This window comes from Vicugna pacos, chromosome 10 (genome assembly GCF_048564905.1).
Source record: "Vicugna pacos chromosome 10, VicPac4, whole genome shotgun sequence".
NCBI classification, from domain to species: domain Eukaryota; kingdom Metazoa; phylum Chordata; class Mammalia; order Artiodactyla; family Camelidae; genus Vicugna; species Vicugna pacos.
In genome coordinates, this window is record NC_132996.1 from 913,325 (window position 1) to 927,756 (window position 14,432).

At 40.6% G+C, this 14,432-nt stretch overlaps 1 protein-coding gene across 1 annotated transcript in view; it reads left to right on the plus strand.

The window, feature by feature from the left end:
• Positions 1-14,432, plus strand: part of LOC140698889 (uncharacterized) — a 142,472-nt gene that overhangs the window by 22,588 nt on the left and 105,452 nt on the right. Inside the window, exons 2-9 of the mRNA XM_072970748.1 lie at positions 1,067-1,125; positions 1,323-1,475; positions 2,012-2,135; positions 6,710-6,769; positions 6,928-7,025; positions 7,304-7,424; positions 12,524-12,633; positions 13,975-14,098. Coding sequence (XP_072826849.1) covers positions 14,022-14,098 — 77 coding nt within the window. The 5' untranslated portion in view covers positions 1,067-1,125; positions 1,323-1,475; positions 2,012-2,135; ... (3 more) ...; positions 12,524-12,633; positions 13,975-14,021. The remainder of the gene's footprint in view (positions 1-1,066; positions 1,126-1,322; positions 1,476-2,011; positions 2,136-6,709; positions 6,770-6,927; positions 7,026-7,303; positions 7,425-12,523; positions 12,634-13,974; positions 14,099-14,432) is intronic.

The window sequence follows — 14,432 nt, forward strand, 5'->3', positions numbered from 1 at the left end:
CTTTGTGGAAAGTGTAGATGAAGGGAAACAAATGCTTTGTTTTGTTTTCAGGAGGCCTGAGATGCTGATGAGAAAAGAGTAGAGGGTGGGCTGAGGAAAATAGTGATAGACCCTCACCTCCAGGCTGAAATTGATGAACAAAGAAATCAATTAAGTGTATTGGTATTTGACTAATAGAAGTCAGACAGCCCAGACTGTCTAGTTATGCCCAAAGGAAAGTACTGAATTCACCTGCAGAATTAGGTGCTTTACCATGTAGAAGCAGCTTAGAGCAATCAGAAAAATCAGTCTTATGATGAGATATAAAAAGAATATAATATCTTTTATTTCTGAAACTTTTCTACATTAAGTTGTGTAGAGCTAAAATTAAGTTTCAAGCACCAGGAGTTAAGAGTGTAGGTGGTTCTGTGGGATCGTTATTCAGGGATGTGTCTAGACCCTGCTGGAGTGGCCGAAGCTGGCAGGAAAAGATCCAGAGCCAGGATTTTTCATCCTAGGATGTCCTCCATAATGGTTCCATGTGGGAGCCCATGATTGAGTTAACAAGTTGTAACACATCCCAGCCACCTGTCAACTTTAAGAAAAAAAATGTGCTTATTAACTGCTTTAAAGCAAACACCTGTGCATCCTCACTCCTGTCTCCTTGCCATAAAAAGCAGAGACAATGCCTTGCTTGCATATTTGAGGTTATAGATAGCACACTGCTTATTGCAGAGCAATGACCCAGGCCCTCAGCTATAAACGCCAGGCCTGCGTGGTGTTAGATAGTCTATTATCCCCAAAACAGGGACCAGGCTGGTCTGGTGGTCTGCTTTGTAATGAACATGTCTAAAAAATGTATCTTGTTCCCCTCAGCCCATGACTTCCCTAAAGGTAAACTAAGCCTTAGTACTCATGGTGGAGTCTACAATCTCTGTCTCATCCCTTCTTTCCCCAAGTTCCTGCCTACTATCTCACAACTGTTATTGACTTTTTACTTTGATTATACACAATAAATATGGGAGCATTTGAGAGACTCGTGGATTTGGCTCCCTAATCCCTCTCGCTTTCTTTCCTTTTTCCGCAGTCTTGAGAAATTCATTCCGTGTCGGTAAGACTTCCGCCAGCCAGAACCCACAGTTCCAGGTGAGAAGGATGCAGGCTTTATCCCTCCTACCCGAGGGAGAGAGAGGAGATAATTGAGATATGCTCCCCTGTGGTCCCTTCCTGCCCCAGGGCCACTCCAGTTCACCTGCAGCCTTCTGGCCTCTGCTCACAGGGCCTCTGTCCCAGGATTGACCGCAGCCTTTTATTCCCTTGTCAACATTCCCTGTGCCTTTCAGAGGTTGCTCTCTTCTCTGCAATTCAACCCTGGCACGTGTGATGGTGGTCAGCGTGCTGATGGGCAGTTACTTGGGGACTCCCAGGAGCCATGCTGATTCTCCTGAGTCATTCGGGGTTACAGAACTGTCAAGCACTGCAGGAAGCCCATTCACGTGAGTTCAACACAGCATTACATCACTTTCATTTTATTTTTGAATTTTCAGTGGAGAAATTATTTGTAGCACACTGTTCCAGATTTTAGGCCGCCTGCTTTCCTCACCACCATTTCCTTGTTGGCTCTGGTGCTTGTTTTAAGAACCAGGTTTCTTCTCTGGTCATTTGTAGCAGCTGGGCTTGCCGAATCCTTGATTTGCATTTGAAGCAGAATGCTTCTTCGTGATGTCAAACTGATTTTCCTTGTCATGTCTGAATATTTCTTGTACACTCAGCAACAGTTTCAAGTGAAATGCTCTTGTCCAATTTCGGTTAACTAATATTTGCTGATCTCCTGCTTTCATGCTGAGGGCAGTTTCTTCTTCCTGTAATAAATGTTAGCAATTTGCATTTACTATGGAAGGTACTAATCCGAGGTGCTTTTGTTCTTAACAGTTTTAATACAAATCACCCATTAAAATGTACAGCGGATTTTACTCTATGCCCAGAAATGTGCATCCCAGTCAATCTTAGAATATTTTCTTCCCCCCAACAGGAAACCCAGTACGCATAAGCAGACATTATCAACTTCCCCATCCTCCCCAAGCCCCAGGGAGCCACTCTTCTGTCTCTGTGGATTTGCCTGTGCTGAACATTTCATGCAAATCGAGTCACTTCATGTAAGTGGAACCGTCTATTTTGACTGACTTCTTTCACACTGAGTAATGTTTTCAATGTTTGTCCACGTTGTGGCCTGGGTCAGTACTCTATGCTTTGCTATTGCTGAATAATATTTCACTGTATGGCTGGGCCCCTTTGTTTACCCATTCATCACGTGATAGACATTTGGGTTGTTTCTGTTTTTTGGCTCTGAAAATTAATGGCGAAAAGTAATGGTGAATATTCCTGTAGGAGTTTTTATGTTAACATTTGTTTTCAGTTCTCTTACTTGTGTGCCCAGGAAGCAGAATTGCTGGATCATTCAGAAGCCAAATGTTCAACTCTCTGAGGACGTGCCAGGATGTTTTCCAAAGTGGTCACGCTGTGTTACATCCTCACCAGCAATGGCTGCGGGCTCCGCTTCCTCTGTGTCCTCATTAGTGCTTGTTAATCTTTTTTTGATTTTAACCTATTGTAGTGAATGTGAAGCGGTTTCTCCTAGTTGTTTTGACTTGATTTCCTTTAGAGCTAATGTTATTGAACACCGTTTCATTGTGCTTATTGGCCATTTGTATATTTTCCTTGAAAAATATCTTTTCAGATTCTTTTTTCATTTTTTAATTGAGTTGCCTTTTTATTGTTGAGCTGTGGAATTTTTTTTTTTGATACACAAATTCCTTATCAGATAAATGATTTGAAAAAATTTTCTCCTGAGTGTTGTTTTTTCACTTTCTGGATGGTGTTTTTTGAAGCAAAGTTTTAAAGTTTAATGAACTCCAATTTATCTCTGTTTTCATTTTTCCTTGTGCTTTTGGGGTAATATTTAATATCTGATGTATTTTATTAAAACTTGTATATATAAAATAACTTAATTCTTAGGACCGTTCTAGGAGATGGGTGCGGTTGTTGTCCCCAGTCTATGCATCGGAGACTGAGATGCAGAGAATTTGACTGACATATTAGTGTCAAAGCTACCCAGTGCTGTGGGAATTCAGACCCTCATGTTTTTCCCTAGCATCTGAGCTCAACACCACCATGCTCCAATCTTTCCAGGAAACGTTAATGAAAAAATCTTTACTTTTTTGATTTCTTGTTAGATTTTTTTCTTATTGGGGACCTCAAATTCTCATTTTCTTTTCGGATATCAGTGTCGATTTATTTTAGGTCTCATGTAGGGAGAAGCATTGCTATCAGTTAACTTCTTTATTACTCACTCTCCAGTGATGATTGTTGCTAGTTGATCTAATCAAGTCATGCTTAAGTCTTTCCTGCTCATGACACTAACAGCAGAGTCATGACTTATAGAATGCTCAAAGAAGAAAGTACTTGATTGATTTTATTTTGCCAACCAATCAAACCAATCAAATAAAACCCTGGTGTTGACACAGACTATAAGCCCTCCAAAATAGGGTCACTGTCTTCATTGTGTTTCATTTGTTGGGTCACAGTGTCTGGATAGTGCCTTGCTGTCCAGCAGTTTTGTGAGGATACGGTGCTCGTGAATCATTGTAAGGACAGAATTTTGACAACAGACTGTGTTGTTCATTTCACGACGGAAAAGGTAATATAGAATTACTGTTCAGATCTGTTTTAAAATTAAGCTTTGAATTTTGAGAATAGTTCAAGAAGCCATACAAAGCTCTTTTTCACTAATTTTAGATCTATCTTAGACACATTATGTTTACATAGCAGAGTAACTTATCAAGTAGATTTGACAAAGGAGTGTTATATTGATTATTTGTTTTAGTTGAAATATTCTACCAGGGATAAAGTCATAAGTGCCCATAAATGAACAAATATATTTGTATTTAAATGCAACATGGGAGCAGACTACCTATGTTTCTATATAATATATATGACTGTGTGTTTTAATCTTTCTGTCAGTGTTTTAATAGTTTTTCAGCAATTTTGTAACTTTAGAATTCTTCTATGGAAATCACCCCCAATTCTAGTGCAGTTTGTACTGTGTATCCTGTCTTATGCATGGGATTCCACTGTCCCCTCAGTGAGGAATTTCCTCTCCTATTGTGTTAGGAGCAGAGTTAAAGGAACTGTGATTTCTAGGCCTTTGCTCTCCATGTGTTTGCAGTTGGCTCTCAGTCACGATTTTCCCTTTCCAGAGTTTTCATTGTTAAATTAGAATTTCTGAAAATAACTATTAGTATGTTGCATTGGTCTCCCTAGAAACTTGACGTCTTTGTGCTTTTCAGTTTTCAATTTATGAAAAATGCAAATGCACTCTTGTTTTTAAGTTGTCCTTTTTCAATAGATATTTATCTCTTAATTGATAGAATAATTTTTTCCCAATGAATGAATCGGTGTGCATGTTTTAAAGGATAACTTACTTTTTATTTTTCTTATTGTAACAGTAATATTCATTGTAGAGAATTTAGTAAATAAGAATTAACACAGTAATAACTTCACAATGGCCTCTAATCTCACCTGGAGATACAGTTGTAAGGTTTGAAATTGAGAATTATAAGTCCTCTCAAATTTTTCTTTTTCAAGTACGTATTGGTTACTGAGATCCTCGAATTCCCATATGAATTGTAGCAGCAGATAGTCAGTTTCTGCAGAGGAGCCCGCTGGGATTGTGATCGAGACCACGTTGAATATACGGATCGCTCTGGGGAGCACTGCCATTCCAAGAGCACTTTCTTTTGATAGGGGAATGTGTGTGGAGTGTCTGTCCTGGTATTTAGGTCTTCTTTAACTTTTTTTTTCAACAATGCTTTGAGTTTACAGAGTATTATTTTACTTTAATTATCTTTGCCTTTATATTGAGGACAAGTGTGCAAGGTACTGGGATCAGAAGTGTATTTGAGCCCCGCAACTTGCTGCCACCATGGACGCTGCGCTCTTGCTTCACCCGCTGTACAATCTTGCACAGAATACGACCTCAGTAACTCTCTCTTGAATGAATGATTATATGATTGTTGGATGATGCTTGAGAGTCCTTGTGATGATTTTTTTCCCCAGCCTTTCCCCAGTTCTTAACTATGCCCTTTCTCTTCCTAAACTCCAGCCTGGGTTTCAGCCTGCCTGTGGCATTGATTTTCCTTGTCTGTGGACTCTTCCTTTCACTGGTTCCCGATAATGTTACATGTGGGCTGTGGAAACTTGCTAGATGTCAAGAAAGAGCTAATCCATTGTAGGCCAGTAGTTTTAGAGTTTGTTATTGTTTTATTGATTGAAATTAAATGAGGCTGCCCCCTGAGCCCTCCCATGAGCACTTTTGACCTTCCTACAGCTGATACTGCTCTAGTTGCTGCATGTGCCCTTTCCCCAGCCTTGATTTTGTAATTGAATAAGTCACCATCACTGGAGCCCTCTCTTTAAAAGATAAAGAGAACATTTGCTCCTTTTCCCTGTTTGGGGACTTCAATGAGATGAGATCCCAGATAAAGAATGGAGCCCCACCTCTTTCTGACCCCCGCTGTTTCCGTTCCTTTCTTCAGGGGAAAAGAGTACAATTCAACAGTATAAAAAGATTGATTGTGAGCTAATGAGATAGACAAGACAACCGATCATTTATTAAATAACCTTTCATGATAGAAACAAATGTATTATACACACAAACAGCACACAAAGCACTGTAGTACCATGGTTACAATCGTGGGTCCGAGTTCGTGTCCTGCTCTGGAGAGACCAGTCCTGTGAGATGGAGAACTGGTAAATCGGCTTAGCCTCTCCAGAACTGGTTTTCTGTCCTGCAGAGACGGGGCTCGCTAGGCGTCCCCCCCGTAGAGGTGCTGTGGGGTGTAAATGACGCGCGTGGGCAGCCTGAGCACAGCTGCTCATTCCTCATAAGTGCAGGGTAGCATAGCTTTTGCGGTGATGGCTTTATGACCGCCCCATGTAGACTGTCAGTGCTCTGAAGGGATGCCTTGTGGTTTGGAGATGGGATTCTCACTTCTGTAAATACCCAAGTATAGTGTTATTGGGTCCTGCTGATTTCAGTCTATTCTTTAGAAAGTACATATTGTAGATATATTTTTCAAGCATGAGTGCTTTTTTTCTTTTACTATTTAAAGTTCTACCCTCTCATCTCTTGGTGTTACTTTTCATGGAATCCAGGAAACAGTCCTAAGCTACCTGCCTCTTCACACTTTTCCGTGGTGGTTTCCTTCCCTGATTAGAAGAGGGTTTTGCATAGGAAATTTTATTTGTTCCCCTTTTCTTGGAGTCTCTCTCTCTGTCTGCCCATCTCTCACTTCTCAATCTGTCCATTTCTCAACCCACTGCTTCTTCTGACATGTTCCAAAACGCATTTCAGGTAGCTTACAGAAGAACAGATACCAAATAAACAGGTGAGAAAATGGGGCCCAGTTCAGACAGTGAGGCTAGGAGGCGAGCCTGTGTGAGGGTTGCAGGCGTGAGACACATGCCTCTGCCATGTGACTTATAAGATCGACAGCAGCAGTGTGCTTCAAGCTCCCAGCAGACACAGGGAAGCAGGATTTGAGGGAGATGCTTACTGGCTGTGAAATAAATAAGTGACTTAGGAGAAGCCCAGCCTTTCCAGCTACTAAGGCTTAGGAGAATATTTTGAGTGTCTTCCAAAATCAGAGTATGGCATCTTTTCTTTTTTCAGAGTTCTATGTATAGTTGGTTACATTCTATACCTGGAAATTTCTCCAAAACTGCTTCCCACGTGAGTCCCATGGCTCGGGGATTGGGTGGTTCTGCTCATTGATGGGGGTTGGCCAGAAACAGAAAATGAGAGCCTCAAAGGGGCCTGGGATTTGTCAGTTATGTTTTGTCAGTGCTGTAGGGTTCAAGAAATGCTTTCACCGTTTCTCTCCATCTGAGGCGGCAGCGTAATCTCTTACCAGCATCAGGAGCTCAGGGCCACGGGATGGTGGGGGCTGACTGCACTGCCGTCAAGACAGCTGAGCTAGTCACTGCAGGTGTGGTTCTTTTACATACTGCATTTCATGTTCTTTACTAGAATGTTTCAACAGGGAGTTAATTAACTGAGTTAATTAACATTTAATAAATATGATCTTTGTTGAAAAGACAGTTATAGGCAGAATATAAGCTGTGAAGTCTTTAAAAACGGTTTCATTACTGAAATTTCATTTGGGGAGATACACGGTTTATCTTATATATGGCTCTCTTTTAAAGTAACAAAGAAACAAGACAGAAAAGGCAGAGGATGATTTCTGTTCTTCCTCTCGGCTTGCAGGTGCCCTCACCCCCAGTAGCATCAATCAAGACACCAGCACTGACACTGGCCGTGCTCAGAACTGCCTCAGCCCTGAAGACACTGCTGACAAATAGAAGGGGGCCACGCCCTGTTACAGCAGGTGCTCTCACTTTGTGGGTCCTTATGTAACTTCGTGGTGTTAATCAGGATCGCCCGTCCTACATTGTGTGATGCTGCTGCTTTGTCTCCTAGTTACTTGTTTCTCTAAGTATTCTTGTATTATTCTCCAATGCATAGTACTACACACCTAAAAATGCTTTTTTTCAGATGAAAAAGAATGTGCATTTAAAATAATAACTCTGAAAAAGGGGGCAAAAAAGGCTATCCTTGTCCCGCTATTCAAAGATAATAATTAACACGTTAACGTATATTTTCATCAGTGTGGATCACCTCTGTCATAAAAAACCAGAGAGCACTCTGTGACTGTTTACTGTGTGGACACCTCCATTTTCCATTCGGCTTTTTATATGTTTTTCTACAATATTCTATCTCCTCTGGCATGATTTTTGATGACCAGTATAGCATTCTGTCTTGTGGAGGCATTGTCCATTTTACTTCGGACTTAAATAAACTTTTAAATTCCAAGTATACTTAACTGAAATACTGAAAAGAGAACTGTGGTGGTAGAGGAAGGCCCTACCTCCCTTCCCCTTATTTCCGAAGAGTAAAAACTGTTGAAAATTTGATATATATGTTTCATGACCTTTATGCCTATGACATACATATATACACACATATGAGAATTCCATGTATACGTGTGTGTATATATGCTTTATTTAAAAATGAGACCATACTATATGTTTTTCTGCAGCTCGCTTTAATCACTCAGGTGTATATCATAGACGTCCTCCCACTCCAGACTCACACGGTCCTTTCAGATAGAGTGGAGGGGTCTCCTGATTTGCGGGTGTGGTCTCTTTCCCACGCACACCTTTGGTGAGAGAATGCTGTGGACAAGGCCCTGGACCACGGCGAAACGCCGGCTCCCTCATTGCTCGCAGCTCGTCGTGATTTAACGCATCATTGTCTTGATGGTGGACAGTTAAGTTTTCTCCATTTTCCACTGTCAGAAAGGATATTTGACTGGCATCCTTCTTGTACAGACATTCCTGTGATCTTTTATGAGTATTCCTTTAGTTAAGGCTTCTGGAAATTTAGTCCCTGGATGTGACATTTACATTCATCACAGACTCCATTCAAGTAACTCTAGAAATTCCTTCCATAGGGGAATGAAAAGATGCACAATTACTTATGTAACCAATTCTCTATTGCTGGATATGATTTCACTTCAGTTTTTCTTCCCACCATTGTAAACAGTGCTGTGTAAATGCCCTGATGGGTACATCTTTTTGGACTAAATTTGTTTTTTCCTAGAGGAAACGATTCGTAGAAGTGGTGTTGAGTCAGTGTGTACGTACGTTTTTCAGAGTTTACATATCCATTGACATGTCGTCCTCTGAAAATGTCGCTCATGGTTTCTTCTCCCACAGATGGACACTAGATAGAATATCTTTTAAAAATATTTGCCAATATGATGAGCAAAAGTGCTTTTTCATTGTTTTAGTTTGCATTTGATGACCAGTGAGGTATTGAGCATTTTTCACTCATTAGCCATTTGACTTTTTTAAAATGAATGATTCCTTTTATCCTTTGCACACATTTAAGTGGGGGAGCTTCTTGTTGCTTTGTGACAGCTCTTTGTATGTTATGAACATTAACTTCTTGTCTTCAACAACATGTATCACAGAGCTTTTTCTTGTCATTTCTTGCCTTTCATTTTGTTTAGGAGGATTTTAATTTTGGTAGTGTCTCAAAATATTCTTATGATAATAAATGTATTCCTTATGTGTTTTATCTTTGAAATTATTCTTAAAAATAATTTCTTATACTGGAATAAATCTCCTCTGTAGGTTTTTTTTAATCTCTAAGATGGAGATGATAATAGTACTTCTTAATGTAAGGGTAAGTTGAGTTAATAAGAACAAAGTGTTGTATTTGCTGTTATTAGTACTTTTTTATATTTACATCACTGTCTGTAAATTATCTTGTGGTCCTTATGAGAGGAATAGTATTTATTCTTTCTAGGTGACTGTCTGATTGTCTCAGGACAATTACTGAAGTCATACTTTTCTCTTTGATTTGAAATCCCACCTTTACAAAATACTTATGTACACTAGAGTCTCTTTTTGAGCTCATGGTTCCCTTCTGTCAATCTGCCTTTCTTACTCCAGCACCATAACTTACATATTGTAAAAATTTATTTAATAATTGGCAGTCTGAATTTTTTTCATTCTTTTCTTCCATCCCAAATTTTCTTGTCTAGTATTATGATTTTATTATTCCTGAAGAATTCCAAAATATTTTGTTCAAGTTAAAAAAAAAATCAGATTGGAGTTGTCATGGGAGTTTTCAGTAAGTTTTGCATTATTCTGATGAGAACTTACATCTTTACAAAACTGCTTTCCTCCATGCAATTTGTTGATGTCTCTACATTCCCACCTCTTACTTTACCCCTCAGTACAGCCCTGAAGTTTCTCCATTTAGAACATGGGCATTATTTTTTAACTTATTCCAGATTATTGTTTATGTTTTTGTCAATTTTGTAAGTGAAAATTTTTTGCTATTATATTTTTAAATGCTTAAAACTGAAATTTAGAAAGGAAGATTCGGTTTGTAAATACTCACTTCGTATTTTGTCATTTAAAATTGTAAGTATTAAGTAGTTGTTCCAGAATCCTTTCTTTTTTGTTTTTAAAAATTTGTGTCGAAGATTCTCAAAATGTTCATAGCTAAGTAGTATAGGTGGGGAGACAGATGGAGAGAGGTAGTGTGGCTCATGTACAAACTGTGAGCAGTTTCATGGCTGCCTTTAGGCTGGAGAAACCACAGAAGAGCCCAGGTTAGACAAGGAATGGCTTTGTATGCACTTGAAAGCCAGCTTTCCTGCCTGTATGGTGAAGCCTGGTGGGTGTGGCAGGTAGATGATCAAGGTCTGATCAAGGTCATTTGCTGCACAGAGCACTGTGTCTGTGAGAAATGGTGACCATTGCCATGGCAAATGCTTGGTGCCAGGAACAATGCAGGGGAGCTGGGGAGCCTGTGTTAAGGATTTTCCAGTCCTGGGAGTGGGAAGATCAGACTGCATTCAGATCTGAGTTTGAATTAATCCTCCTTAGTTTACTGGACCTCTGACTTTTGTCAAGTTATGCATCCTGTTTGAACTCCTGCTTTGTTGTCTCTCAAAACAGAAGAATTACAGCCTGCTGCTAGAGTGTTTGATCAGGGTAAATGATTTGTGTCTATAAGATGCCACGTACAGTCACAAGCTCAGTGAGCAATGAGCTGTCCCCTCTTCTCCTGCAACTCAGTGCTCGATAAGTCATCAGCAGAAAGCGAGTCCCTAATTTGTATGTGGTGCAAGGAAGAACAAAACTAACGTCTTGCCTTTCCCTGGCAGTATTCTTACTTCTTTGCTTCATGTACCTCTTTCCTCCTTCACTCTCCCCTTTCACCTCCTCCACCAAGAGCCCGAGACTCTCTCAGAACACTAGATTCAAATTATTTAAATGTTGGCTCATTCCCATGAAATGACAGTGACTTAAAAAAACTGTACACATCCCAGAATTCATTGTATTTGATTTACACACACACACACGTGCACACACACACACACACACATCAGGCTACCTCCCATTTACTGAGGGAGAAGGGGCACTTTTTCTGAGTTTTCATTTACTCAGCGTGAGAGCAGTCTCTTAAGCAGAATTTCACCTGGCTTCGTGCATGGTTTTTTAAATTGGATTTCTGCTTTTTGTCCATAAAAATATTCTCCTATTAGAAGACAGGAAGTGGAGACATAGATATTCTGCTGAGATATTGGTGTTATCATATTTGAGTTTTAATGGACATAAGGCGGCCTAGAGTCATACATTATTATGGATGAGAATCCATGATGATGTAACTTGGACAAGAATCTGGGTCTCCTGCCATCGTGTCCACGCGGGTGAAGAGGCAACTGGGTGGGGGATGGCAGGGAACCTTCTTGCTTGAGTTCCAGGTTCTTGTTAGTTTTCATTGCTCAGCTGCCTTTAGTTTATGTCCATGAGGCCTCTCATGGGAAGGTCACTATGTCCTGAGAGACTGAGTTACTAATCAGCAGAAAGCTCTGGACCCACTCATATTTTCCAGAGTTTTTCTGCTGACCTGCTGACACTTTATATAAATGAGACCTAACAAACTACTGGATATAAAATCCTTATTGTTATCATTTGCCCTCAAGTTCCATAGGAATGGGGTGCTGTCTCAGTCTGTCTAAGGCTAGATCTGAACAAAGATAGGGTGATAGGCTCTGCTGCTGGACCCTCCCCAGTCGAATGGGATTTCCACCTTAGTTTTTAGAATCAGGCAGATGAGTTCAAATCTTGTCTTTACCAGTTATTAGCTTTGTGACCTTGGGGAAATAACTACTTTTTTGGTTCCAATTTTCTTTATCTGTAAATAAGTTCAGTATTTATTTTAGGGTTTTTGTTTTAGAATTGAATGTGCTAATTCCCTAATTTATTCCTCAAATACTGATCACATGGTTCTATGCTGGTGCCTTAGTAGTTGATTGCTAAGGGACTCAACAGTGAGAATGGGGATGGGGCCCCCTGGATCATACAGCTTATATTCCAGGATATGCTTGTAAAAGACAAGATTGCAGTGGATTTTTAGTAAATGTCCATTCCTTTCCTAATCCCCATTGATTGTGTATATATCTTTATACTAATATATGAACAATTTTTTTTGCAGTTTAAATCTCTTTGTAGTATATAAAGAATGTAGCTATAACAAAAATACGTGAAATAAAATGACTTGACTTTTATTTTCCTTTCAATAAGCAAAACAAAATAAAATAGAAAAGAAAAGAAAAAGTATTGAAGGAGTAGAAATAATTTTATTTCCGTGGAATCAACTCCCTATGTTAGGTTTTTCCATTGTGTTGTTCAACATCATATAAAATTGACAGGTTGTGACTTCAGTGTTGATAGCTAGGTGAGTATAGTTTCTTTTTGTGGTTGTCTTTGATGAATTATTTGCACTAGATCATAAATGATGTGCATGTTACATATTGGAAACGAGGAAACATTGGAGACATACTACCTCCAATGCAGTCATTTTGTTACCGAGTCCAAACTCGTTCTGCTCGCCGCATGACAGGCCAATAAACCGGGAGATGAGGTGTTGGAGCAAGGAATAGTGACTTCACTTGCAATGCTGGCAGACCCAGAAGACGGCAGACTGATGTCCTGGAGAACTATCTTCCCCAAGTAAGAATTCAGTCTCCTTTTATACTAAAAAGGGGGGGTGTTGTGGTTGGTTGTTGCATACTTCTTGCTTTATGAATTGTTTGTCCTTTGAATCCGCTGTTCTTGCAGCTGTCCATGTGGATCAAATCATGGTACCCCTGTAAAACCTCCAAAAAAACAAAGGCTATTCTCTATTATGCAACTTGCCATCTCTACAGAAGTGCAGATGAGCTAACATTTTTAAAGATCAGGGCCAGGAGAATAGGCTTTCCTGCAGATTTCAGGCTAAAGGCAACTTTCTTTTTCAAATGGTGCAGAGCTACCAAGTCTGAGCCTAGGAAACAGGGCACAGGTTTAAACTCAAAGGAACAGATTTAACATAGGGTAAAAACTGTTACATTTTATTACAATTCCGTTTCCAGCTTCATAGATAATATTAGTAAGAAATATGAGCAATTTTGTATTTTTGCTTCTTAATAACCGATAAGTGTACCAACTATATTTTGTGAGCAGGGATGCTGTGCAGGCATTGGGGTGACAGCAAACTCTTGTAGGGGGTGGCCGACCCTGCAACATCTCTGATGCCCCGTGAGTGTTGGTGAGGGTCCCCGTAGCCAGGGGCTCTCTTCAGGAACCAGCATATGGGCATTGACCTCTGGAGACCTCTTTTTCGGCTGCAGGAATTTTTTCAGATATTGAGATTGAAAAATCACTCCAGCTGGGAATAATTAGGGAAAAAAAAGAAAAGGAAAAGGGTTTGGAGTAGAGTAGAAGAGTAGGACTTAAGATCACGGAGCCTGAGTGCTTGGCAGCGGGGCCTCGGGAGAGAGGGGAGCAGAGGTGGGGAGGGGCCTGGCTCCGGAACCAGCTCCTGTAATTGTCCCTGCACGCAAGCCACATAGCTTTAAATTGGCCTGGGCCACCTCTCTGGGCTGGATATCACCCTGGGCAGAACCGTGGTATCTGTAAAGTAAAATGACTTCACAACTATTGCACAGAGCTGCAGGTGTAAGAGAGCCTAAGCCTGTCTCAGAGTGCAGGGGACAAGCGGAAAGGAATGGCAAAATTTCCACTGACAATTGAAATTTTGTTAAATAGCCTGCTACAGTTGTTTGCATCACTTGAATGAATGCAGGCATATTTCTGTGGGCATTTATAGGTTCACTGAACCCCACCAGCCCCTCTTGCCCCCATCGGAGATGGGCTTTCTCAAGCACAGTGCCCCTCCTGCTTGGGTGGAAAACGCTGCTGGTCCTTGCCTGGGGCCGGGCTGCTGCAGGGCACTGAATCCCCGAGGCACGGCCTGTGAGACACGACAGGAACATCTCTGCTCTTGACTGGGTGCCTCCGTTTCCCCTGCAGTGTAAAAATGCCGGTGACTGAGTTAGAAGCATGCTTCCAAGCTGTCCATGTCCTTGGCATCCAGAAGCGGAGCCTGGAAGCTTTCGAATTTATCCAGAATGCGGTTTACATTCACCTTCAGCAGGTGAGTGTATGTCCTTACACAAGTGGAGGAATTACTGCAGTTTTCCTGGAACTTTCTCACTACAAGTCCATTTGATTTTTCTGTGCTAGGATTCAGTATGGCCTGCTAAAATCTCTGGAGTGAGATCTTGAAACCCTGATGAAGAGCATTATTTATTTCATTTCTCTATATGATACTCTTTTACTTTTAAAATTCAGAATTTTTGGTTGTTTCAAAAATTTTTTGGGGGGGTTGGAGAATCATGTTTACTCTTACCATCTTTGCAACCTGTTGCTTTGTGCCTCTCACCTGTCTTCTGTCACTTGTGAGGCGGTTCCATTTGTGACCCTGTCCG